Source organism: Sturnira hondurensis, unplaced genomic scaffold (assembly GCF_014824575.4).
Source record: "Sturnira hondurensis isolate 20B ecotype Veracruz unplaced genomic scaffold, ASM1482457v3 Scaffold0018493, whole genome shotgun sequence".
Taxonomy (NCBI): domain Eukaryota; kingdom Metazoa; phylum Chordata; class Mammalia; order Chiroptera; family Phyllostomidae; genus Sturnira; species Sturnira hondurensis.
In genome coordinates, this window is record NW_028091124.1 from 290,721 (window position 1) to 317,961 (window position 27,241).

The 27,241-nt window shown below is 47.2% G+C and overlaps 1 protein-coding gene across 3 annotated transcripts; it reads right to left on the reverse strand.

Annotated features, from left to right (window-relative positions):
• SEPTIN2 (septin 2) lies at window positions 1-27,150 on the reverse strand. 3 transcript variants are annotated; one of them, XR_005069879.1, is made up of 13 exons: window positions 27,073-27,149; window positions 22,612-22,641; window positions 21,297-21,417; window positions 13,055-13,141; window positions 12,197-12,320; window positions 11,086-11,338; window positions 7,915-8,016; window positions 7,407-7,552; window positions 6,077-6,160; window positions 4,996-5,053; window positions 3,534-3,639; window positions 924-2,068; window positions 1-858 (listed from the first exon to the last, which is right to left on the reverse strand). XR_005069879.1 is itself a non-coding variant. In XM_037069308.1 (12 exons), exons 2-11 carry the CDS (start codon window positions 22,618-22,620, stop codon window positions 3,538-3,540), a joined length of 1,086 nt encoding a protein of 361 aa, XP_036925203.1. In that variant the 5' UTR covers window positions 22,621-22,641; window positions 27,073-27,150; the 3' UTR covers window positions 1-2,068; window position 3,537. The 3 variants fall into 3 exon arrangements, 2 of the variants coding, with proteins under 2 accessions (XP_036925203.1, XP_036925201.1); XM_037069308.1 differs by having other exon boundaries at window positions 1-2,068; window positions 3,537-3,639; window positions 27,073-27,150; XM_037069306.1 differs by having other exon boundaries at window positions 1-2,068.
• Between the last annotated feature and the right edge of the window lie 91 nt (window positions 27,151-27,241).

Sequence of the window (27,241 nt, forward strand, 5' to 3'; positions counted from 1 at the left end):
TCAACAATAGTGCTTTATTGATGAAAGGTTAGTTTCAATGGATACAAAATGGCTGTGTAAAATGTTTTCAAAATACATTTCCATAGGTAAAGAGTATCTTAGTAAAAGAACAATGATCTATTAGCAAAAGTATTCATTTCAGTTTGGGCAAAAGAAAAAGGATGTAAAGGTGTAGGCCCGCCCCCCCCCGTAACTGTCATTAGGTGGCAGCCCCCCCCAGACGCAGGTGTACACTCACACACACAGAGCTTCCACAGACCACACGCAAAAGCCCCCTTTTATTAGCGCCGTTGATAAATGCCAAAATAGCCCAGCACTCGGCCTTGGAGTTGCTCTCAAGTCACGGAACACTTTTCTTGGTAAGAGCTTTGCACAACGTGCCCAAACCCAAAGCTTTGGACCATTCATGACTGTGAGACAGCGAAGGGGCCAAGGCAGCAAGTGCACCTCTGTAACCAACATGTTTTGGCCTCGTTTTATTTTTTGGCTGAAACAAAAACACCTCCTCATCCTCAAATTAACCTCAAATTATTTTCTCCATTTTTACCCCCCGCCCCCTACCCCATTTGTTACAACAAAATGAAAACAGTGAACCAGCACCTGCTCCCTCCAGGTCCCCTTCCATCTGTCAGTTTCTTTCTCAACTTCAGAGGAAATGCTGAAAAATAAAAGCAGGCCCTGGAGCACTGCCACCCTTGGAGGGTGAGACAGAGTGAAGGACAGACATGCCAAGAGGGGATGGAAGGGCCAAGGCCACAAAACACAGAAAACCCACCAGGGGCAGCTTTGACTGGTGGCACCTGCAACCAGGCCAAGGTGCAGATTTTAAATGTATTTCATTCTCATTGGATCCATTTCCTTCACAAATAATGAAGGAAGCCCTGGCTGGTGTAGCTCAGTGGATTGAGCACGGGCCTGTGAACCACACAAATAATGAAGGAAATGGTGGTGACTAAAAATAGGCGAGAGTCGGCACATACAAAAAACATGACCAGTGTAATTTGTCTCGCTTCAGAAAACCATTAAAAAAAAAGTAAAAAAAAAAAAGCCAAATAGGAAAAACCTGACTGGCATTCTGGGCTTCAGGGGACTGAAACCTCAGAACCTGTGCCAGGTGGTCCGGCAACCACGCCCCAAAGGACCCCAATTTCCACTGCTTAGGCAGATCTTAAACACCTGCAGTTATAAAAATATGTATTAAAGTACCATAAAAACATACAAAGGTTATTTTCTGAACAGATGAATTGCTACTTTTCCTTCAAAAATTATTTAATTTGAGCAAAAATAGTTTACTGACTCTGTGTTGGTAAGAATCTTAGTTGCACTGTGAAAACTGGAGCCCTTGGGCACTGACTTTTCCCACGAGACCAGGGCTACTGGGAAGCACCACACAAAGTGGCTGTGGCAAGTTCTCTGCACAGCGGTTTAAAAAATAACCTAGTGTGAGAACCCAGAGACTTCTAAAATTTACCCCTAAAAGCCTGTTTTTAAAAGACTAAGTATAAACATGTATTTCATTAGATAATTCTACTGTTTCATTTGCTAAAAGATACATGTGCAGACGAATGCAAGGTACTGAATCACAGCAGCAAACCCGTCTTAGGTGCTGGGCCCAAACGGAGGAGAGGCATCTCCACAGGAGCTCCTGGGGAGCAAATGGGTCTGTGCCCTGTGGGTCACTGGGTCCATGTCTCTGCCACTCAGAAGCAATCTGGGTAAGTATGAGCGTTCTGGGAACAAATCAAGAGTGCTCCTCCAGGACAAGAGGGTTAGGCCCGCCCGGTCATATTAACACGCTACCCGATCCCTGGAAATCCATGCTAACTAACGTTAGTGGTTACGTGAAGTGAAAGAAAATGCAAAGTTCACTCATAAAATACAAAGTCTACCCTCTAGCAATGAATACAAATGTTAGAAGTACTTCATACAAAAGAACACATCAGAAGTTTTTTAAAAATTAAATTTTCGAGCCACAGGCACTGTAAAGCGTGGATGGGCACCTCTCCAACAATTTCTTGAAAACACAGGGCTGGATTACTCATCTGGAATGGTTATCTTGCAGTGTTCTCTGGAAAAAAACAAAGCGCAACCCGTTTAAAGGGGAGGCAGGCGAAGCTTGCTGCTGCCACCATTAACAGCTTATTTGTCTGCATAACAAATTGAGAGAACGGGACAGCTTCCTCTGACCAGAGTTAACAAAATCAAGTAGTCACTTACGAGGCTCTGGGAAATTGGGAAGTATACCAAAACATCAACCAATTTTATGTACGAACCAATTTTATGTACTAAAGTAGAATTTCCCTAATTCCACAGTTAAAGGTTTAAAAAGAGGGCAGCAGCAAGGTCAGAGGAAACCAGGGAATGTTGACGACCACCCCCTCCAGCCTCGATGGAGCCCCAGAACCCATTTCTTTTTCCACTTCACTTTCCTGTCCCCAGCAGACACCAAACCTGAGATGCAGACTCAGCCTCTGGAGTCACCAGGTCCACGACCGCAGGCAAGTAATTTCAAATGCTTGCAAGGCGCCAACCTCCTTATCTGTAAAGTGTGAACTCTGCCTGTGCCCTGGGACTGGGCCAAGGTTTAACCAACTCTGACCGGGTGGGGTTACGTGGACAGTCCTGGGATAGTAACTGCTTACACTGAACAAAGGTGCTTGTGTTTTCCAGTGTACGGATTTCCTAATGAAAACCTTTCCCAATAAGCCGCACAAGAGCAAGGGCTTTGTTTGGTGGCCAATGCCCCCAGTATGCTCCCCACAGCCTTCCTTCATCACCTGTCTGTCACGGAGGACTTCTGACAGGTGGGCCCTGGTCCCCTTCTACATCAGTGCTGCCCTGTGTCACTCCTGTCGCCTTCACAGGCACTGCAGCGTGCAGTGCAGACCTCTCCCCACACCCAGCTTCTCCTCTAAGACCTGAGCCAGCTCAGACTGTCCACCCCAGGTGCCACTCCGCCAAGGACAGGCACTGCCTACCCCTTCCTCTCAGAGATGACAGCGGTCACTCAACAGCTCTGAGTGCCCACCTGCACCCAGGACACAGGCCAGGGTCCCTGGTCTGCAGACTCCTTTCAAGCAGGGAGGCCCCGCACCTACTCCTTCTCCATCTCTGGGCTGGAGCAGAGCTGCGCTGAGCAGCAGCAGGAGGCACCTCCCTCAGGGCGGCCCTGCCCACCAGGGTCAATTCACCCGTCTAGCCAGATTTGCTTTTGGTCTGAGTGAGCCGTTTAACACCTTTAAAATTCTCTTTGAAGAGATGTTTTAGCTTTAATAAAGGTCTAAATAGATAATAAAAGTTACTTCAACATGGTTTTTCTTCTAATGTTGATCCTATTTATAGGTTTAAAAAACAGGAAAAACCTTTCCTAGACAGCAGTGGAGGAGAAACTTCCTGTTCTAGGGGGCAACCCTTTCTCCTTGAAGGTCAGCAACAGCTTCCAAATGCCAAGCATCGGCAATACTTGAGGCGGAGGTGGCAGCGCCTGCCCTGGCATCTGGGCTGGGTCAGTGACAAGCTGCTCCTGGACTCACTACCTCACACGTGGTGCCCGTGAACGGTGCCATCGCCGTCACCACCCTGCATCTGCAGCTGCATCTGTGCCTGCATCCTGGCGATCATCTCCTGCATGCGGCGGAGCTGTGGGCACAAGAGGGGACGCGTCACTGAGTGCAGGGTCTGCTGTGCCTTACTCTTCACGGGTGTCCTGCAAGGCCTAACATTTCAACCTCTACGCTTTCCCAGCACAGGACAAAGCGCTAACTATTACAAACCAGGAAAATGAGCAACAATTCAACAGAAGGTGAGCAAATAATAATATGCACTTCAGTATTGAAGAGAAGTAAGTAATAATTAATGAACAAAAATAAAGGGAAACAAGACAATGGGACACTTTTCTAACCTGAAGGTGGGAAACAGACTGTCCAGAGGAGACTGGTAGCCCAGGCCAGGAGCAGCCCTGGCCCCTTCCCCGGAGATTGCGCACCCTCCATGGCCCCTACACATTCTACAGGTGAGCTTTCTCTGTGTTTAAGAGACCTCGAGGCTTACAAGCATTATAAAATATTTACCTAAACTTTCTTCAGATAACTTTGTGGTTATGCCGTCAACATTTAAATATTTGCTTCACATCGAATTAATTTGGCCAAAGTGGTGAGTCTCATTTTAGTTTCCAAAAGGCTGGCCTGCTCTGGGATGAGTTGCTGAGCATGCCTGGGTCCCATGTCCCCACAGAGCTCTAGGCCAGCCTCGTCAGAGCCTGCCTGCCTCCCTCTGACCTAGTTCCAGACGTGGACTCGGTCGGCCTCCCAGCCCCAGACCAAAGGCTCTGTGTGACCACTGGTCTCTGCCGGCTCCATCACCAGTGAAGGGAGCCTCTTCTCATTTGCCTCTTTCCTCCAGATTCCTGTATTTCCCCTGCTTAGTCTTCAAAACCAACATTACAGTTATCGACCTCTTCCCCCAAAGTAAAAACTTGGCAGGCACACAGGACTCTGCTGGAATTGCAAGAAAATGAGGGACTGAGAGAAAATTGTGATCTCTGCATTAAGCATCCTGAGAAGTTATGTCTATTAAACTGTAAAAATTGCCAGTCGTTTTCCAGTGTCCTTCCCCATGTGAGCCCTACACATTTCTCCATAAATGTTTGTTAACAGTTAAGATGGGCAGTTTCTCATTATATTCTCTAATTGGTTATTATCTATGTATAGATAGTACACACAGGTATAGGAGATCTGATTTACGAACATATATAAAATCGGTCATTTTACAAAAGTCTATTTCCAAATTTTTGTCTCTAAATTGCCAGTGGAGATTGAGATAATACAGGTAAAGCAACAGGAACATCGTTATTATATAGACATATATATACAGTACATTAATTATATCAAATATACTCCTTCTTAAAAATAAGGAAAACTATCGTAAGCTAATACTGTAACACATACTATTGTTGGATGTAAACTACGCTTTAAAGGTAGTGCTTCTCTAACGTACCTCGGCTTCCTTTTCTAGCAGGATCTGGTCTTTATTCATGTCCTCGTTTTCCACTTTTCTAAGAGTTGAAAGAAATCACAATGATAATAACTACAACAAATGTAAGTTGGTTATTTCTGAGGACAGATGACCAAAGTACCATTTCACTTTACATTTCTGACAACTTCATCTACTTAAAATTACATATACTTATCACTTTCCTGGTTAATGAGACAAATAATGGATTTTTAAAAAGTAACATGAAATGGAAAATTCGAGAGACACGCTCAGCTGCCGTGGTGACACCCGCATCTCAGCCACTTCCTGAAGATGCTCTTTCCCCCACTGTTCTTTCTGAACACGGGTGGTGGTCAGCACCTTGAAAGAAATCAGCGGGCCCTGTGGTCCCAGTGAGGCGGCCAGGAAGGAGGCCCGGCCTTTGAGGACTCAGCGCCCTGCCTGGCCTGGGGCTGCTCCTCAGTGGGACCTGCTCGCTACCTCCCGCTACAGCCTTTCCTACGGTGTGGTCCCCATGTCCGTAAGACAGGGAAGCAGACTTTAACATGCACCTCAAAAGCATGTGCTTACCCACCAGGTTTTAAAGGTGTGAGTATTTTAGTGGACTGCGATACAGAAAACCCTTTTTATGAGTGACACGTGTCACTTATTTGTTAACTAAGCTCTACACGAAGATGTGCTTTTATCAGCTATAAACCAGGTCTAAAATACAAAACCCCCGGGATGGTAAAATGGAAGAGTGGGGTGTGGGCGGCTGCAAGTGGTTCTGAGGAGCGGTGTGGGGCGCCACACCAACAGCAGGAACATCTGCCCTCACTTCCTGACAGGCGAAGCTTTTGAGAAAGCACCCAATGCACGTCCTTGGCCTTTCCATCTAAAGCTGTTCTGTACGTGCAGATGATTCAAGCTGCCTTCAACAGGCAAAACAGAGCACCATTTGATTAAATTAGCAACGAGCAGCTTGTAATAGTTCTTGAGTAGGAAACCAAACCATGTTGCTTTGAGGTCGAGGCTGAGCTAAACACACACACAGGAGGGGGCAGTGGAAGTGGGACACGACGTGGACAGGGACTCGAGCCATGACCTGCCGCCTCTCTTGAGCCTCTCAGAGCGGAAGTTCTCATAGTGGAGGTCCTGGGTCACCTCTTGCAGGTCCTGCATGTGAGTGCTGCGAGAGAGAACAGTGCACCGTGCTGAGCCCATGCAGGAGCCACCGCACAGAGCAAGCCCCGGCTCCAGCCCCAGCTGCTACTGCAGCAAGCGCACAGCATACCCGCCTGGTAGGCCAGGGCCAGGGCCAGGGCCAGGGCCAGGGCCCCTCCAAGGCCTCTGCCACAGGCACAGTGGAGCTCCGCATGGGACCACTGCCCCACACAGGGCCATGTGCACAGACTTCAGGAGCTTAGAATTTGTATCAGGAGTTAATTATCTTAAGCTATGGAGACCACCACAAAATGAAGTACTGATGTTCTGGATGAAACAGAAACAGCCCCGCAACTCTCCTAGTGGTGGGACAAAATGTTCGTGGGTTTCGGGCCAGGCCCCCCGCCAATGTGAGCACTCCAGGATGAGCGGAGACCACGTGCCCGTAATCGGGACCCAGGAAGCGGACTGAGTGGTGGCACAGGGGCCGCCCGCTCTCCCTCGTTCTCAGAAACACAATGGGCACCAAGGCACCTCTTCAGCTGCCACACCCTCCCTCTACCTGAGTCATGACAGCCATGGACCCATCTCTGAAGGGCCCAGGGCACTTGAAACATTTTACTCGGTGACTGAATTACAATAGAGCTTGAATGGTAAACTGAATATTTTTAGTGATTTTAATTTACCAAAATTGCCAAACCAAGTGAGACATGTGGCAGGCAGAGCTGTTTTCACTTGTTCAAAGTTGATCTGATCAGCCTTTGTTTGAACTCCTCTGATTGAAGAGGTAACAGGTTTTGGCAACTTGCTTTCTTTTATCCTCTTCATTTAAGAACAAGAGCATTACACATACTAACAGTGAAGCCTGGTTTTAGAGGAAACGGTCTCTAAACAGTTTTTGTAGTCCAGTCTGTTCTGGTTGCAAGGACTCACTCGAGGACTCTCCAGGCTGGTGGGACCACCCTGAGGCTGAGCAGGAGAGACAACACAGTCTAGCAGGCCCTGTGGCAGATCTGACTGTCTCCTCCCCAGACCAGAAGGCGACCCACGCTGGGTGCAGCCACCCCACAGTTTAGGTCTACTCTACTTTGAGCCTCAAAAGAGACTCTAGCGACCAATCAGGAAGGAGAGCATGCTGAGCTACAGGTCACAGGGGGAAGGGCTAGTTCAGATCATCCCAGAGAGCCGCAGGCAGGGCCTCCTGCACCTCACTGCAAGGGTCCCACTGTAGGCACTGGCAGGGCCCCTGTGAGCGTCCGTGCACGGCTTACATGAGCATTGTCCTCAGCTTTAGGAAGTCGTTGTGCTCTGGGTTCTCCACCTCCACGACACCCCATGGATAGAGGCGGCCTCGGACCTTCTTGCCTTTGGCTTCAATCAGCTGATTGGATCCAACCACAGAGAAAGGGATACTGGCCTAGGAAGAAACACAAGGTCAACGGGCCCCACTGGGGACCGCCACATTTGTTGCTAAAACAGATGCACGAACAGAGAGGGGCACTTGGTGCTACCACAGCGTTACTTGGAAAGCTAATGATGTGTACTTTACTTGAAAGAGGCCGATGTGTTCCACGAAAACAAATTAAACCTGCAATTAAGATTCCTAAGCCTCAGAATGATAGGCCAAAATATATTTAAAACAGACATGTTATTGCAAGTAAATCTAGTGGACAATTCCTGAGTCCAGGCCCCAGGATCCGGCTGTGTTCCAGCTCCGCCTGTCCTGAGTGCTGACACCCAGTCACAGGAGCCAGTCACCCTGTGTGCCCAGGGCTGCACCTTGAGAAGCCGGGTCTGCTCTTTAAAGTCTTCATCTTCATCTGATTCTGCATCAGGCAAGTGATAGATTTTGATGCTGTGTTCTTCAATTTCATCCAGAATCTGAAAGAACGACAAAACCAGGAGCAACTTTAACGAATTACACGAATTTTAGTCAAGCCTAACTCATCATATCAGAAAATACATCCGAATTACCCAAACTTCAATAACAAAAGAATCCAAACAAATTACAACAGGTGTTTCAAAGATTCTACAAACCGCTAAAATGGTATTTCTGTGTTTGGAGGGACCACTGTCCAGAGCAACATAATGAGCTGCTGCCGCCCGCATCCCAGCCCCACACGGCAGCCGCAGTGACAGGTGCCCCTGAGAGGCCCAGCCAGGTGCTGCCACCAGAGAAAAGCCATCCCTGGAGAACACGCAGGAGCCTGCAGAGGAGACAGAGAGGAACCCAGAGAAAACCTGTCAGAGCCACAAGGGGACGACCCAGGAGGTCAGTTTTGGAAATCAGGAGAAATCTAGGATGGATCTAGGGTGGCGGGAATGCAGGAGGTCGAGCTGGATAGGAGGCGAGACCCACTGCGGTCACCAGGCTGGGGTCTGGGACCCAGACTTTTATTCAACACCCAGACATTGGCCCCCAGTAAGCACCACTCTCTACACTGCCAATCAGAGAGACCACTGAGGGGGAGGGAAGACAGGGACGAGCTGAGGTGAGCAGCCATTGGTCATTCTACACACTGGACACTCTCCTGGGTACGAGGTAGGCCAGAGCTCTGTGTACTCACACAAGGACCTGGGCCCCGTGGACAGGGAAGGGGTTCTATGGAAAGTAACCCTGAGGGGTGATTTGGTTATAAATTCCCCACTAGGCCCATGCATATAACTTCCTTCGCAAAAGGGCCATCTTTGCTTCAAGCAAGCCCTGGCCATTGTTTCTAGGTCAGTCTTTGAAACACCCCCTGGGAGACCCTCCTTCTCCAGTGTGCCCTGTGATCTGAGGGTGGCTCACTCCCACCCTCTGTAATGTTCCTATGTTCCCCCCTTAATTCCAACTACATAAAAGGAGCTGCAAAACTGTCATTTCCTGAAGCATTTGAGATCTTGTGTCCTTGCAATGTCCTCAGTTTGGCTCAAGTTAACTTCTGTAAAAATTCTCTACAGTTTGGACGTTTCTTATGTCAACAGCCCAAGAGACGAGAACATACTCAAAGCCAGCAGGGAACACTGCACCCCAAACCCTGCTCCCAGGTTTTTTCCTTAAAGTGACCCTTTGGGCTTCGTGTGAACACACTGCACGAATGCAGAGAAGCTGCTCCCCCACCCCTGCCCTGTGCTTTCACAGCTCCTCCTCCATAAATGGCAGGAGAAACCACCACAGCGGGAGAAGCTGAGGTCAGCATGACCCTTCAGGCCTGTCGTCCATCCTGTGGCCCCACTGCTCCTATGGAGGCCTCGGAAAGCAGGGCCATGCCGTGGGTGAGAGCAGACCCTGGAGGAGGTAACAGCAGGCTGTTCCGCACCAGGAGAGAAGGAGGAGGAAAGCGGCGGCTGCAGGAGCTCCAGTGCTGGGGAAGGAAGTGGGGGGGCTCTTCAGTGGGGAAAGAGGGCTCTGTGCTTCCAGGAGAGAGAAGCAGGTTCCTAGAAGCTGCAAGAGATGATATGATCGAATGCCAGGAAGCAGTGCTGACCTTCAGGGGTCAGGAAGACCAGTACTAAGAGCACACAGCAAAGCCCCCCTGGGGCAGCCCAGGGCCGATGATGGAACCTCTGGCCACACCCAAGACAGGAATCTGTGGCTGGACAGCAGGCCCAAGTAAAAGGGATTCAGGAGAGGGCAGACTGAACACCAAGGCATAAAACAAAGGGGGCGGTAGAGGTATGAGAGGTTCCTTTAGGTCAGGGAGGAAACCAGATAAAGAGGAGTTAAAAAGACCCAAGATCAGAGAGATAAGTGCCTGAAGTATTCCAGTTCACTGCAGAGTGTGACATCCAGCCCCAAGTGTTTGGGGTACAGAATGACAGGGATAAAGCATGCCGCCCCCTCCCCGCCTACAGAAGGGGAAGTTCCCTTGAGCGGGAACTGCTGAAACGCTGGCTGTCAGGCACAAAAACCCCTAAGCTCTCAGGCTCCTCAAGGGCCTGAATATTTCCTCAAAGACTGGCAGGCCCCCGAGATAGTCAAGGGAATGGCTAACAAATATGGCTACGTCCAACGCAGGCCTCTGCTGTGGAAAAGCCAGCCAGGAAAATGAGAACACTCAAGAACCAGACTGCAACGTAGCAGCCACTGCCCGACAACAAGGGTGCTCGTCGGTCAACGGAAAGACGCGCGCTGAGGGCACCGAGCAACCAGAGGGCACCGAGCAACCAGAGGGCACACGTGACACAAACGGGAGACCCGGGAGTGTCCTGGGGAGCACTGCATGCTCACATGCTGCTCTGGGAAGGCAAACTTACAACCTTGTTTTGAGGGAAATTCAGTCCCCTTTCAAGTACTTAAATGAGCATCAATTTCCTTCTCAAAATGTCATCTGACTTCGGATGGGGACCACTGCTCACTGCCACATGCCAAGTCCTATTCTAAACCCTTGGAGCACACAAGTGAGCCAAGATCCCCAAAGTCAATGCTGGGGGGGTGGGAAGGTCAGACCCAAAAACACACAGAGGAAACACTGTTGAGGGGCACACTTTTTGTGTGTGCTGGGAGTCCTTGGGAAGTCTAGTGGCAGACACATACGCACAACCTAATCCTACTCTGTGCATGTGTTAAACAAAAACACAAACAGACCATGTCCCGGACGGACGGATACCTGTTATCAGTGGTTGTTTTTCCAGATAATTAAAGGAGCTTGTACTGAACACAGAGGCCCCTCAGGCCTCCCAGCAGCAGACTGTCGTGATCGCTCATGTTCACAGGCAGGTATGTGGGGTGGAACGTGGACAGAACAGAGCACGTCTCCCCAACCCCTCACCTCATTACTGAGCACGACACAGCCGTGCACGTCAGCTGCCTTCTAGGCTCTGAGGGGTGTCCACCTGGGCTGAGTTATAGGAGTGGTGGCAATCAGATGCCTCTGTGAAAGCAAAATGCCAGACAACTGCCCGTCTCTGGTGTTGGTTACAAAGTGACCCACCCCCACCCCCCGAGTGTGAGCCCACATCACTCACCCTTTTCTTCAGGCGCTCTCGCTCCTTCAGGGTGAGCGTGTCGGCTTTGGCAATGACAGGCACGATGTTGACCTTGTTGTGTATCGCCTTCATGAACGCGACGTCCAGGGGCTTCAGCCCGTGTCCGAAGGGCGAGATGAAGTAGAAGCAGCAGTGCACCCTGTTGTCCACGATGTGCCGACGGTTCAGGCCGCTCTCGTCATGCAGGTACCGCTCGAACTGCTCGTCAATGTAGGAGATGATGGTCCTGAAGCTGAGGGGTACACGGGGCCTCATGGGGAGCCAGGTGGGCCCCAGTGTGAGAGACGACAGGTTTTCCTACTCCTGTGCCCTGTCTACCAAACACGGTTTTCCAGCTCATCTATAAATGGGAATGAGAACTGACTCCTCCATTTGGCGAACTGTGCCAAGCACGAAGGGTCAGGGATCAAAAGTCAGAATGGAAGCGGTTGGTAAAAAGGGCCTGTGCTGCCAATGCCTTCAAGGGGTGCGGAGGCGGCAGGAGCACACAGGCGAGAGCAGGGGGGTTGAGGCGGCAGGCAGCACAGCCAGGCGATGCCAAGGCTGACCTGCGGAAGGGTCAGTTCCAGACAAAGGAGAGCAACAGGCCTCTCCCTCTTCCCTTTTCTGCCCAGCACTGGACACTGACGCTCTGTGCCCAAGGGGAGGCCTAGGAGCCCCCATACACACAATGGGGTTTCTGGGAGGGTCTGGGGAAAGTGGCTTTCACCTTCTGCATGGGTGGCCACCCTCAAGCACTGAGCCCTGGGTGACCGATAGGTTTCATTTCCTTGCGTGTGAACAGGAGGGACGCTGGACCCCAAAATCGTGTCCACTGGCTATGGCTCAAACCAGGAACAAGGGCTGACTCTGTGATCTCAGATTTCACTAGAATGCTCTTAGAGAAAAAAATCACACTCTTTCTCTGTGGGATTTCTTATTTAAAATATTGTAATTAATGTGCATTAAATAGCCTCACTGTTTTACCACATCCAGTTAACTCAATATCCAGTAGCCACTCAGCAACACCTTCCATGTAAACCCATCGGAACGGGTGTGAACACACGCACAGAGTGCAGCACACCTGGGCACCCGCCCGTGGGGCGCGTACCAGTCTCTGCAGTTGATGGCATCGCCATAGCCAGGCGTGTCCACTACCGTCAGGCGCAGCTTAACCCCTCGCTCCTCAATCTCAACAGTCGAAGCCTCAATTTGGACTGTTCTTTCAATTTTCTCTAGAAAAGAAACAAGCTTAGTAAGAGAACATGCCTTAACACAGAGCCCGTGTGCTAAGAGAAAACAGTACCTGTTCCGTTACTTTCTTATTATCAAACAAATGACTTGGAAGTTACTACCTTTCTCCAGGAGGAAGGTTTTCAGAAGGTAGCCTGAGCTTTGTGTAAAAATGACCCAAGTCCAAAAGGGAAACGTTGAAGCTAAGATTAAAGGGCTGTCTGGGAAAGTAAAAATGCTACTAATAAAAATTATAATTTCTGATCCTGGGGCAAAGAAAACAATTTATGGATTCATTTAAAAATTGAACTAAAAAATGCCCGTGAAAGGGCTGCACGGCCGTGCCGTGGCAGCCCGGGTCCCAGGCCCCCTCTGCACGCACCCAGTCGCTCTACTTTCGATCACGGACAGGGGCGCCCTGCGCCGGACACTCCAACAGCAGCCACAGGAGTCCGACCACCCCACCCCCACGGAATCTAGTTACACAGCTTGCTCCACAAGAGCAAACACAGAACACAGGCAAGAACTGTTCAGGGCACTTTAGACAAAAAAAGCTTGGAGAATGGATCCATGGCTACGCTGTCAGTCTACAACCCAAATCCAACGACACACCTTTCCTGACCTCAACCACCTTGCCTTTGAGCTTAAAGCTGAACTAAAGCAAACACTCAAGGCTCACACTCTTCAGCAGCTTTCATATCCAACTACATTTACAAGCGCGTGGAAACTTTCCTACCTGCAGCTCCAGGTATGATTCTTTCTGGGTAGAGATCCGTCAGGAACAGGCTGTTTATGAGAGTCGATTTTCCTAGACCTGATTCACCTTTAAACGAGAAGGAGAATATTGTCACGGTGCTGTCAGGAAGACGTCTGCAGAGCATCCAGGCCAGGCCCAGCACTGGGCAAAGCGTCCCACAAACACCCTTCTCTGGACTCACACGACCACGACTCTGGTATTGCTGATGAGGGGATGGGTGCTCACAGGCCAGTCACCCCCCCGAGAGCAGGGCCCTGTTCTGAATGCAGGCTGTGGGGCTCCAGAATTTGTGCATCTGAAGACGACAGCATGACCTCATCTCTTCACAAATGCGTGGAATGGACTTTGAAGGGATCTCTATTTTTCCATAAACGGAATGCAAAGTAGCTTTTCAGTCATGATTCTGCTAATTATCTAATGTGCCGCATTTTCTCAAAACTGAACATACCTCACCAATGTCGACAGCACATACTTTCCAACCTGTGGGAAGGGAAAACGGGACAGACACCAAGACTGTGTGTATGTTGGAGTCAGCTCCAAAGTATGTTGGACTCAGCTCCAAAGTCAGGTGCCTTTAAATGAGGAAAACACACACAAGAGATTTGGACCAGTGTACACGCATCACTGGCCAAAACTTTTACACAAAAAACATATGGGGTCCACAACCTTCATTCAGTTACCCTGGAAAGTAGTGACAGCAAAGACTAATAGGGCAAGTGGAATTTGGAGGCTATAGAATGGTTCGTGTGCACCTGTTACAAGGAAATACGCAACACCAGGCACAAGGTGGCGCCACAACACGAAAAATGCGTGATGACAAAAGGTGGTGCGGCTTTCCCACTACTGCTGACATTTCATCAGGCAAACTGTCAGAGGCCTTAAATTTTAATCTAACTGGGGTTTTACCTTTCTTACAGTTTTTAAAAATTTATACATCTTTAGATGAATAAAGGGAAGGAAGGGTGAAAAACACCAATGTATGGTTGCCTCTCGTGCGTCCCCCACTGGGAACTGGCCCGCAACCCAGGCATGTGCCCTGACCGGGAATCAAACCGCGGTTGTTTGGTTTGCAGGCTGGTGCTCAATCTACTGAGCTACACCAGCCAGGACGGGTTTTACCTTTTAAACCTGGGCTAAAAAAGTTGAAAAACTTAGACCTAGCCAGGGGTGCTAGGAAATGAAGAGTTTCCTAACCTGGAAGACTTCTTGTTCACATTTACTTTTCTTTTTAAGATTTTATTTTAGAAAGAGGGGAAGGGAAGGAGGGAAACATCCATTTGTGGTTGCCTCTCACACACCCCCAACCAGGGGCCTGGCCTGCAACCCAGGCATGTACCTTGACTGGGACTCAAACCAGCAACCTTCGGATTCTCAGACCGGCCCTCAAGCCACACCAGCCAAGACCACACTTAGTTTTGATTTTAACTAACACAGGAAACCTTTGCTTGCTTCCTCCATGTCTCACAAGGGCCTTTCCCGAAGGCCCCTGAAGAACAGTGCTCTAAGTGGTCAGCTTTTCTGCTCAAACAACCCATCACAGGCAGAACCTCTGGACCTACAATGACTCCGACACTACTTGTTTTAAGGCCTGATTTCATTTCCTGAGTTTTCTAACGCTTTCGTCAACATGGTCATACTGACTATGCCACTGACTTTCTACCAGGTCACTATTTGGCAGTGAGCCTCATACTTTTAAAAAATACATATTTCATTGATTATGCCATTACAACTGTCCCATTTCTCCCCCTTCATTCCCCTCCACCCTGTACACCCCCTCCCCATTAGTTCATGTCCATGTCACAAGTTCTTCTAGCTTCTATATTTCCCATACTATTTCCATACTATTTTTGCCCTCCCCCCTATTTTCTACCTACTGTCTATGCTACTTAGTCTCTGTACCTTCTCCCCAATTCACCTCCTCCCACTCCCCTGTTAACACTCCTTGTGATCTCCATTTTTATAATTCTATGATCTAGCTGTCCTCTTGGTTTGCTTTTGTTTTAGGTGTGGTTGTTAATAACTGTGTGTTTGCTGTCCTTTCACTGTTCATATTTATCTTTTTCTAAGTCCCTTTAACATTTCATATAAGGGCTTGGTGATGATGAACTCCTTGAACTTGACCTTATCTGAGAAACACTTTATCTGCCCTTCCATTCTAAATGAAAGCTTTGCTAGATAGAGCAATTCTGAATGTAGGTCTTTGGATTTCATGACTTGGAATACTTCCTTCCAGCCTTCTTGCCTGTAAGGTGTCTTTTGAGAAATCAGCGGACAGTCTGATGGGCACTCCTTTGTAGGTGACTGTCCCCTTATCTCTTGCTGCTTTTAGGATTCTCTCCTTAATTTTCATCTTGGGTAATGTAATTATGATGTTCCTTGGTGTGTTCCTCCTTGGGTCCAACTTCTTTGGGACTCTCTGAGCTTCCTGGACTTCCTGGAAGTCTATTTCCTTTGCCAGATTGGGGAAGTTCTCCTTTATTATTTGTTCAAGTAACATCTCCACTTGTTGTTGTTCCTCTTCCCCTTCTGGTACCCCTATAATTTGGATGTTGGAACGTTTAAAGATGTCCTGGAGGTTCCTAAGCCTCTCATTTTTTAAAAAATTCTTGTTTCATCATTCTTTTCTGTTTGGTTGTTTCTTTCTTCCTTCTGGTCCACTCCATTGATTTTAGTCCCAGTTTGGTTTCCATCACTATTGGTTCCCTGTGCATTTCCCTTCATTTCACTTAGTGTAGCCTTCCTTTTCTCATCTATTTTTGTGACTAAAACAAACCAGTTCTGTGAGCATCCTGATCACCAGTATTTTGAACTGTGCATCTGATAGGTTGGCTATCTCTTGGTTACTTAGAAGTATTGGCTCTGGGACCTGAAGCTCTTCTTCTGCTTGAGCCACTATGTTTTGGTCTGCTTGCACCTGTTATATATGAGTGGTGGAGCCTTAGGTGTTCACCAGGGTAGGGCAACCCAGTTGCTGGGTTGTGATGCTCTATGTGGAGGTGGGGTCAGAGAAGAACCAATAGCATTTGTTCTGTGCTCTTGGATTTTGGTCTCCTCTGCCGCTTCCCACAAGCAAATTGGGCCCTTCTGGTGCTGGTTCCCAGGTATGTGGACTTGTGTGTGTGCATATTCTAGGACCCTGTGGGTCTCTCCAACAAACTCTCCTGAGGCTGGGAGCCTCTCCTGGCACCTCAACCCCTGATAGTTTTTCCAACCAGTGCTTTTAGGCTTTATTTCCCGGTGCTGGGGCCCTGGGTTGTGTGGTCTGGCTCACTGTCCATTTTTTCACCTGCTTTACCTGCACGTGAATGTATGATCACAGTCAGCCAGCTGCCTTGCACCCTTACTGGGTCTGCCTGTTGCCACCCCACGCCTGGGATCTGCCAACCGCTGCCTGCACGCCTGGGTCCATCTGGCCGCTTTTTCCTGCCGTGCCCCCTCTCTGCCAGCCACCAACTCTACCCCTCTTACCGGTCTGGATGAATAGTCCATTGTTGTCAGACTTCGGTACAGTTCAATTTTCTGTCCGTTTTGGTTGTGTTTGTTTCTAAATCTTTGTTGTCCTTAAACTTGGCTGTGAGAGGAGGTACAGCATTTCCACCTACACCTCCATCTTGGCCGTAAGTCTCAGGCCCACACTTCTAACCTTGCTTTTCCTGTAAACTGAGCCACCGCTGCACATAACTGAGGGAGGTAGTTACTTGACACAGGTCATCAACCAGCTGTTGCCACTTGAGTTGATGCTAGAGCAGCAGCCAACCCCGATTCCACCCTGATGACTACATACTAATTTGTGATTTCAAACTCCCTGCAGATTCCTGCCAATACTTGTGGTCTTTCATTTGCATATGGTTTGCCATTCTGTGAAGTTTCCCATTTCTTTAGACGTCTGCTAGAATTTTAAAAACTTTGTCTTTCCTCTCCAAACACTCTGGCTTACAAGCTGGGTGTATTGGGGTTTTCTTGATACCCACTCTTCTTGAGCTGCTAATAGTTACAGTGTAAAAGCTGCAGGTTTTGAGGTTAACTTTCTGTTTTTCATTACCCATCTCCCCCTCAATCTCTGACTTGACTGACTGGGTACAGTTTGCACCCCCCCCCCCCCCCGATTGAACAGTTGCTGGCGCTCATTCACACCACAGTTTGACAACAGGGTGCACTCAGGGAGCCACTCTCCGCTGGAGATGAAGATTCTCTCCGTAACACTAAGGTTACCCTCCCAGCCTCCACTACACGCACATCCGTCTGCCGTCACTACACATTGGTTCTAATTACTCTAGAATTCATACATACAGATTCATTCAGGCCATCTGGCTGGCTGCTTTTCCTCAGCATAATTAGCTTTGCAGATAACTCTATGCTGTTTACTTATCAACAGTCCGAGTCTACTTGCTGAGTAATATTACACTGTCTGGATCCACCAGTACTGACGACCCATCTTCCTGCTGCTGAGACACCAGCCCTTCCCTTAAATTTGCATTGTCCACCGACATATAATTAACATGGTTGTGTTCAAATCTGTCATTATGCTATTGTTTGTCTCATCTGTTCTTTCTTCTTCTGCTTTCTGATTGAGCTCTTATGCTGTGTCCATATTATTTTCACATGGTACACAGTGTTGTTTTAAAGTCTGTTATCTTTTTATTTTAAAAGATTTTACTTATTTTTAGAGAGGGGGGAAGGGAAGGAGAAATAAGAGGAAATATCAACGTGTGGTTGGCTTTAACAAGTCCCTTACTCGGGTCCTGGCCCAAAATCCAGGCATGTGTCCTGAATGGGAATCAAACCAGCGACCCTTTGGTTCATAGGCTGGTGCTCAATCCACTGAGCCACGCCAGCCAGGGCTAAAGTCAGTTATCTTTAAACTAATTATGAGGCAAGAGGTTTCTTATACTTACAACACATCTGACACTCCACGTGCTCCCTCTTTTCTTGGTTATCTTCGGTGAACACTTCTGGGCTGACAGCTGCATTCCTTCAGGACTTTAAGCTGTCATTCCACAGGGCTTAAGAGTGTTCTTGAGAAGCCAGTGTTCGTCTTACTTTTGATCCTCTGTGCGCAATGTCTTTTCCTTTTTTCCCTCTGGCTACTTTTAGGCTGTTTCCCCCTTTATTAGTGTTCTTCGCCTCTCTGCTTCTCTTGGCCAATGTCAGTCCGGCTGCTTTCCGCTGCCCCGTTTCCTGAGGTCTCTAAATCTGCAGCTGACCCAACAGAAAACTCTTCATCTCATGTGTGTTTAAAAAAAAAAAAATCTAGATGTTCGTTTGGTTCTTTTTTGTTTTCTTCTATTTATCTCACTTTACTCATATTTTCCTTTGAGGGCAAAAGCATATTTAATATTTAAATTCTTGTCTGCCTACCCTAGCATCTCCATCATTTCCCGATCTGCTGCTATTTCCTGAATTCTCTCCTCATCACGTGCCACATTCGGTCTGCTTCTTGCATATCCAGTCATTTTCTACTGGATGCCAGATATTGTGAATGTTACACTCTAAATGTCAGGACTTTGATGTTCTCCTCTAATGAGCAATGAGTCTTATCCTAGAAAGCAGTTGGTTAATTCTTTCAAGTCTTTAGGAGCTTTGTCACAGTGGGTTTCAAATGGCCTTTCTATCTGGTCTAGCCCAACTCCTAGGTAAGCACTCTATGCGGTTTTGAAGGCACAGGTGGCAAACACAAGGCCCACAGGCTGAATCCGGCCCTCCACCTTGTTTTATCCAGCCTGGCACCTTCTTTCTACCCAGTGGCAGCACTGAGCTCTTGCTTAACTGTTAAGGAGTAGTTACATACAGTCCTAAAGTCACATTCAGCCCTTTGAAGGCAACCACAAGGCTGATATGGCCCTCGGTTACAATGAGTTTGGCACCCCTGTTCTAAAGAATGCCCTGGTTGTTTAGGGAGGTCTCTTCTGATTGGCTGGCTTCCCAACTTTGCCATCTACACTCAGCTCACTCTCCTGATGCCTGCATCTTGCACAGCTGTGTGAAATTCCAGAGTCAGCCACAGTGTCCAAGGGAACCCATGCAGTCTTCTGGAGCCCGGGCTGTCTCTGGAACTCTGCCATTACAACGCAGGATCCAGGTACTCCGCTTCCCAGAATGGTGACCAAGTCTTTCAGCTATGAGACCCTTGTGTCTAAGCCTCTTAGTCTTCCCCAGGGCAAGGCCAGGGCACAGCAGGAAGCTGGAATGACTTTCCAGTTCACGGGACTTGTTTTCCTTCTCTCAAGGACCAAAGCCCTACATTGTCCGTTGCTGAATGTCTTGAAAGAGCTGTTCCCTGTACGCCAACCTGCCCGTAGTTATTCGTGCCAGGATCAGTCTGGCAGCAGTCGTTTCAGGGAGCAGCAGATGACGCCCTCAGTGCACGTCACCTGCTCTTTCTCCACGAAGCTTCCCTGGAGCACAGCCGTTTCCCACAACCACAGCAGAACTGAATGGCTGCACCAAAAACTGGTTCACAAGGCCTTAAATAGTTACCACCTGGCCCTATGAATTATTCTGTTGCGGCCAGAAGCAAAAGTTATTGCCTGTTTTAGAATGCTCTAAAATGAAGTAACTGTAGCACAGAGTGCACTGAATCCCTCTCTTCTGTCGGAATTTAATCTGCATCATCATTATCATCATGTAACTGTGATCCTAAAATCTGTCACCATCCTTTTCTCTGGACCAAGGTCCCACACTCTCTCTAATGCCAGGTTTATGAACTAATCACCCTAGGAAACAACGATTTGTCCTACTCACACACAACCACCATCAAACCATCTTCTCATGTGGGGGAGAACTGTACCACTATCAAGAACGAACGAAATGTGGTGTGGTAAGTAGAACTAACAGTTAAGCTTCGTACGGTCATGCTGAAACACAAGCTACGCTGTGATCCACAAAAAACACATCTGACAGAGTATGTCAAGAAACCACTTAATTTCAAAGGACTTTAAGTAACAATTAAAAAAAATTGCAATTATTCCTTCTTTAAAATACATCCAGCAAAAAATGGAACATTTTTTCAAGTATTAGGCACACTTCCAATTAAGTGTATACTAGGACCTACGAACATGTAACAGATTACTGTATAACCCAGAGGCCTGAACCAACAAGAAACGTGTACTGTGATTTCATGGACACATATTCTGGTCAGGAATCTGGGGTTGTCTACGGTGAGCAGCTGTGGCTGGGGGTGGGGTGGCTCTCTCATGCACTAACAGTGACTGTTGGCCAAGATGCTGTCACCTCAGGCTGAGCCAGAGCTGGCAGATGTTTCTGAGATGGGTCACTACAGGCTCCTGGCAGGCCTCAGTCTTGTGGGACTTCACTGTAAGACTGCTCAAGTGTCTTCTCAACATGGTGGCTGGCTGCCCTCAGTGTGAGCCTAGAGAAGGCGAGATACAAGCACAGTGTCCTTTGTGCCCGTCTCAAAGTCACACACCTTCCTTTCTGCACTGTCCCACTGGTTACACAGGTAAGACCTACCCAGAGTGGCGGAGGGCTGGAAAGCTGCCTGAACACCAGGAAGCAAGGATCACTGGGCAGCGCTTTGGAGGCTGGCTGCCACAGTGAGTAAAAACTACTACTACACAGTATTACATATCAGAAAAATTGTAATTTTTCTTAGGCAAAACTTTCCACAAATATATAAAAAAACACCCCCATTCCCAAGTTATTTGATTGCCAACAAAGGAATTTTCTGGGTTTATTTTATAAATAAATAAACTCAGAATTTATTTATAAAAACTGAGTACTTATTCTTACATGTTTAAATCTCAGTCCCCTTCAGAGTACTCTCCATCTGATGTAATACATTTACTGAGACTTTTTTCCACTGCTCAAAAACAGTTTCTGGAACTTGCTGATTCCAATGCCTTTTAAGTGCTTCTGCCATTTTTATTTCACCTCTTGATCACTGACAAAACATTTCCCTTTGACAATTCTTTTCATTTAGGGAAACAAAAACTGCAGAGCACCACAGTGTGGGCAGGTGCGCTTGTCAACCTCCCATCGGAAATGGGCAAATGCATTGAAAGCATCTTCAAAAATAATTCACTGCAGCCGAATGTAGCCCCTCACAAGGCCAGCTGGAACACCGACACAGACGGGCTCCCATGACACTCACTAGTGGAGGAAGCCTGGACTGTAAGGGACCCGCCCTCCAGAAGATGAGTTCGGTTTTTTTTTTACCTCCCCCCATATTTAATAAGCAAGGAGGTATAAGTTAACTCCTTACCGACCACCATTAGTGTGAACTCAAAACCTTTCTTCACCGATTTTCTGTGAACTTGGTTGGGAAGGTTTGCAAATCCAACATAGCCAGGAGTTTCTGGATTTATAAACTGGGCTGGTTGTTGCTAAAATAAGATATTACCAAAAGAGAGAGAGAGAGAGAGAAAGAAAATAAACATCTTATCAGTTGCTTGTAAGATATAATCAAGCTGTGACAAACACAGGTATCATTAGTTTTCACAAACTAAATATACATAATACATAAATAATACTTTCAAATAGTCACTTCTATCTGAAAACTAATGGTATTCACTTAGGAACATTTATTAAAAATTAGAAAAACCAATCCAGTGTTATTCCATATCTATATGCTGACCTAAAATTACATTTGTTAAGCAATTAAATAATACATAGGAGAAAAATGTGTCAGGTGTGATGCATTTCTGAAGAGCACCCAAGAAAAAGCCACATCTCTTACTATATTCCTAGCTCCACAGAATGAGCCTCACCACGGGCCAGGCAGGCAACTTAGGGGTGGGCTTATATCTAGCTTCAAAGACCAAGACACAGAAAACTGAGAATGAGACACATGCTAAGTGTTAACATTCCCTGAGAGATGGACACCTGATATGAGGAATAACAGATGGACATGAGACAAAGCAAGTTAAACTACAGAACTGGGCACACTATAAATGAGAGGAAGTCAAAACACATCAGTTGATTTATTTGCTTTCTAAATAAATGTGCACGAGTAATAATGTATTCAGAAGAAGCTTATCAGTGGTTATTTCTGGTGATGGAATCATGGTTAATTTTTATTTTCTTTTTGCTTACTGGTGTTTCACTCTCCTATTTGTATAAAAAGCAAAAATTATCATGATGCTTATCCATCAGATAGTAACACTCATAGATTCAAAAACAAAAGGCAAGAAGAAATAATAACCCTGTAATTTTAAACACAAGTTCTGCTTTTCTCCATGTTCTTTAGAACTAGTTTATTTCACGGCTCTGGGCTAATCTGCAAAAGCTAATATAAGCCAATTTATCAAGTTGGAGAGCCCCATAAATTTCATGGTAAATTCTTAGAATTTTAAAATATTACGGGATTGATCTTCTGGGAATGATCTAGGAGCCTAAATGGATTGTTCCTGTTGTATTTAGAAATAAAAAATTGGAAATTGGGGGGGGGAGGGGCGGGACAGAGCTCAAAGCATGACAACCCTGCTTTAATGAATCGACTATATCCGTTGTTATTAAAAATAATGTGCTATAAATTTTGACTGTAAACAGTTTGAGAACACAAAGCAGTCTCTCCTTACCTTAGACATCTTCAGGCAAGTTCTGTCAATCTGTAAAAATAAAACACATGCACACATATATCCACAATGCATACATGTATTTAACTTACTATGAAGTGACAGGAAAGATGTACTTCCACGTAAAACACCAACAGATTGTTTCACTCGACTTCTCAATTACATCAAATACTTCCTCAGAAATGATAAAACTCATATAAAGATAAATTAGATGTGAATAACTGATGAAAGCAACCACATACAGCTACGTATACATACATACGACATTCCACATTCTCAAGAACATCCCCTCTTTAATAATGAGTATATGGTAGGCACAATGGACACACCAGAGACAAGTTTCCATAGACTCTGGAACTGGGTCTTCTCCGGTTTGAACCTTTTCCGTAACAAAGGGACACTGCAGAGCACGGTGCCAGCTGCCAGACTCCCTGAGCTCCCAAGAACCAGCTTTTGACACTGGGGCAGACAGGACAGTATGCACTACATTTACAAGGCAAAGAAAGGACTGAAGGCGCTTCAGGCTTTGAGAAATGGAAGTTTTAGAAAGCTCTGGAATTTTAAGACAAATTTTAGAAGCCTTGAATCTTTGGGAAATGTGGGGTCTGATGGCTAGCCTTTGGCAACAAAGCCAAGAGCTGTGAATACAGTCAAATTTCATTCCCTCCGGTGCTCAGAAAATTTATTAGAAAAATTTTATTACTATTCTACCCCTTCATTTCCCCTAAACCTTAACATTCCTGAATACCGCACATCCTAAGTTTCCTTTCTGAATGAAATGTTGCCAACCACCTATAAGGAAATGAGGCCCCTGCACCTCAAGGTTTGGTCTAAAAGAAAGGGGGAGGAAGAGGAGGTTGAGATTAATACTTACATGCAGTTTGTAAACTGCTTCTTGTTATTACCACATCTTTACTGAGGATGGGAAGGGGGAGTGTTGGGCGAAGCCCAGAGCTCCAAGTATGGATTTCTGACAAGGAGCAGGTGAAGCTGGATCTGGATGATCCAGAATGCTTTCTGCCTAGGTGGTGGAATTAGGTGTGCTTAAAGGGAAGTAGGAATGCTGAGCAAGATAAGACGAATTAGAGAAAAACACCTGTCATTGGCTTATGGAAATACCCTTAATATTTTCATTGGACTTAGTTACTGAATTTCATCATGTCTTTAGCATCTATCCACGGTTGCATTTTTCTCTTTTAATTTGTTCTAACAGCTTATTATATTCATAGATGCTTTAGGTACATTTCTGGAATCTAACTGCCAACAAAAATTTCACCAAGAACTTCTGCATTTATATTCATGAGATAAACCTACAACTCACTAACTTTCTTTCTTAGGCATCCAGGCTGTATTTGTTATTGAAGTTGAGCTATCTTCATAAAATAGAGTGTTTTCCCTTTTTAAGTAGTGGCTTCCATGACACTGGTATTACCTGGACATAATTCAGCTCTAATTCGTCCAGTCTTGGTCCCTTTTCATTGGCAGATCATTCCGGGGCTGCTCAGTGGTATCTGTCCTAGTTCGGTATCTACTACTCAGTTCCCTGGGATTTTCAGGTGGGTGGCCATCCTGATCATCTCCAGTGTTTGTGCTCACACCTTTTCCCCTATATATATTTGCTGTTATTCTTAATAGAACAGCTGGGGAGTTTGTTTCAAAAAACGAGCTTCTGGATTTATCTACTCTTCTATTATTTTGTGCACTTCTTAATATTGTCAGAAACAAATTTACTTCCAGTGAAATGTGTTTTCAATGAAAAAATGTAAAACCCGAATCCTCATCTGAGTCTATGAAGCTTCTGCTGTCACAGATCTCACTTTTGGCTTCTTTCCATCGTTTTCTGGATAGCCTGTGGTTTTGCCTTACCCTAGATTCAAGGGTTATCCAGGAATGTTCAAACTGGGAGTTATTTTTATCCTCACCCCCTCCCCACCCCATTTCAGTTAACAGATCATGATTTATAATCATCTGCAATACTGTAAAAATCTTTTAGGCCTAGGCCGGGTAGCTTAGTTGGCTTGGGGGTCATCCAGACCCGCCAAGGTTGGGGGTTCAACCAAGAATGCATAAAGTAGGTGTAACAAGTCGATATTTCTCTCTCTCTCTCCAATTAAAAAAATTTTTTTAAATTTGCTTAAATTTCTTTCACAGCAGTTACTGAGTTTTTAAAATTCTCAATTGCTTCTTCTTTGTTCCACTGACCGAAGCACCTGATTTTCAGTCAGAAAGCCTTGATCCAGCAACGCAGAATGCCAAGCACTCTGATTATCTAAAACTTGGTACCGAACAACGGGATTCCCCCAAACTTCAGAAATGTGGTCAAATGAAAATTCTATTCTTTCAGATTGAGCTCATTGTAGATGCTAGAACTTGTTTAAAATGCTTTTCTCCTTGACCCATGGATTCCTTCTTCCACAAAGCAATACTCCCATCCCAATTCACATAGAAGAAACCAACTTTTCCAAAACAAAAGATGGAAAAAAGATGGATAAAACTAGACCCTTGGCAATAAAAACGTATTTGCTTGTGGCACTTATATTAGTGGACTATCCTTAACTACCATTCATTTGGCAAGTCACTCTTTTATTTACATACATTATCCAAGTCCACAAGATGACTCTGCCATGCAGCACCTTATCCAGAGCCCTTGGATGTTCTGGCGTTCTAGAATCTCTGGATTTGAAAACGGTACCTACACAGCACACCACACAACAGCCTCGATGGCATCTGGGCAGCACCCCGCAATCCAATGCATTTTATGTAGTGATATGTATGACCATTAGCCCAAGGTGGATGAGTAAGGATTGTATAAATAAATGGCTTCAACCCAATTCTGCTCCCAAAGGAGTTTTGATGTCCCCTCTCTCTGGGAAAATAACAACTTTTCTTTGTTCAGTGGTTTGTCTTTGGAATTGGATATAAAAAGGGACCTCAATCACATTTATAAACTACAAAGGGGGGCCCCTCCCCATCCCTTCCCCATCTCCCCAGGTCACCAAATCTGAACTACAGATTTAGTAGAAAAGCCTTTGTTCTTCACCCTGGGCTGCTGTGCTGGGTGAGAGACTAAGGTGGCAAGTGGAAAAGAGTATTAGGATATCCTTTATAGCCAAGGTCAGGGCCAATATTCAACAGAGCAGCATACACCCCAAGTTAGTATGCTGGGTGCTGCAAAGAAAACCTGCATCCGAACTACCAAAAGCAGAAACCAAGAACCCCAAGCCACAAACACCAGGAAGCAGCTTTTATTAAGCCTTCCCCCATTACATATCTGGCCTCTCAGTAGTAACACTGAATTTGGAACAAATCCCAATGTTGCTTTGGAACACTGAATTTATCTTGAGGTATTACGATGATTTCAATCATTCAAAAAATATGTGAGAACCTACTATGTTTGGCGGGGGCGGGGTCACCGTGCCAAGAGTGGCCAAACCCACACATCCCAGCCCCCTAGGGGGCCTGGTGGACAATGACACAAGGCAAGACAAAAGCCGACAACAGGCCAACTCCTACTCCAGCCTGAGGAAAGCTAACCTGGGCTAGGTCCTAAATAGCAGAACTGGAACTAGGCAAGCAAAAGGCAGAGAAAACGGGAGGTAACTGAGTTCCAGACAAAAAAAAGGGTTTGGGCCAAGACCAAAGGTGAAAAAGACACGGCAGTCTGAACCAATTCGGTGTGCTTGGGTCACGAGTCTATGGGGGGGGGGCAGGCAAGGTAAGGATGGCAATAGTGAAAAATGAAGCGGAAAGGTAAATTGTGGCACGGTCGCGTGGGCGCTGTGGACCACGGCAGAGTCGGGGCTTCCCGGAAAGCGGCGGTGGCCGCAGGTGGCCTTCCGGTGGCCGCTTTGTACCTGCGGCCAGGGACTGCCTGGAAAGTTAACGATGCAACAAAAACTTCTCAAGGCCTAGTCTCTGCTGGGCGCTGGCCAGCTAGGACGGCCCACGTCAGGGCGACAAAAGGATGGCCGCACCACGAAAGGTGGCCCCGACAGGCCACAGCCTGCACTCTCCCTCCCGTACCGCGACCACCACCTGCACAGGCGGCAGCCCAGGCCAGTCATTGGGCCTGCTCCACGGAATTGTCCCACAGGGCGAGCAGGGGGTCACTCGGGTTCTCCCGGGACACACCCCGTCGCTTCCGCCCATGCCGGGGTTCCCGGGGAGCGGGGCCCGAGGGGGCCCGACGGGGCCCGAGGGGACCTTCATCCCGAAGGAGGCCCGAGAAGAGCACGGAGAAGAGCAGAGGACAGCAGAGGAGAACCCGGGAGCTCGGGGAAGGTATGGAGGAACAAGGACCCTCGGCCGGACGCCCCTCCCCCACACGGCGCGGTCAACCCCGTCCGCGCGCCCCCCGGCATCCGCAGACCGTCGCCCTTTGCGAGGCCCCCGGCCCCTTCTATGTAGGCCCATAGGTCGCACCCCGGCGGCGGCAGCAGCGGAGACCCATGGCGAAATACTCACCACACAGAAGACGTAGAACAGGAGCCAACCGAACCCGCCACAGACCCACCCAGCGCCCGCCGTCTGCTCTCGCCCCGCCTCGCGCGCAGGCGCTTGCGTCACCACGTCGCCCCGCCCCTTTGCCAACGTTTTCCTCGTTTCCGCGCGACCTTTTTCCTCCCCTCCCCCG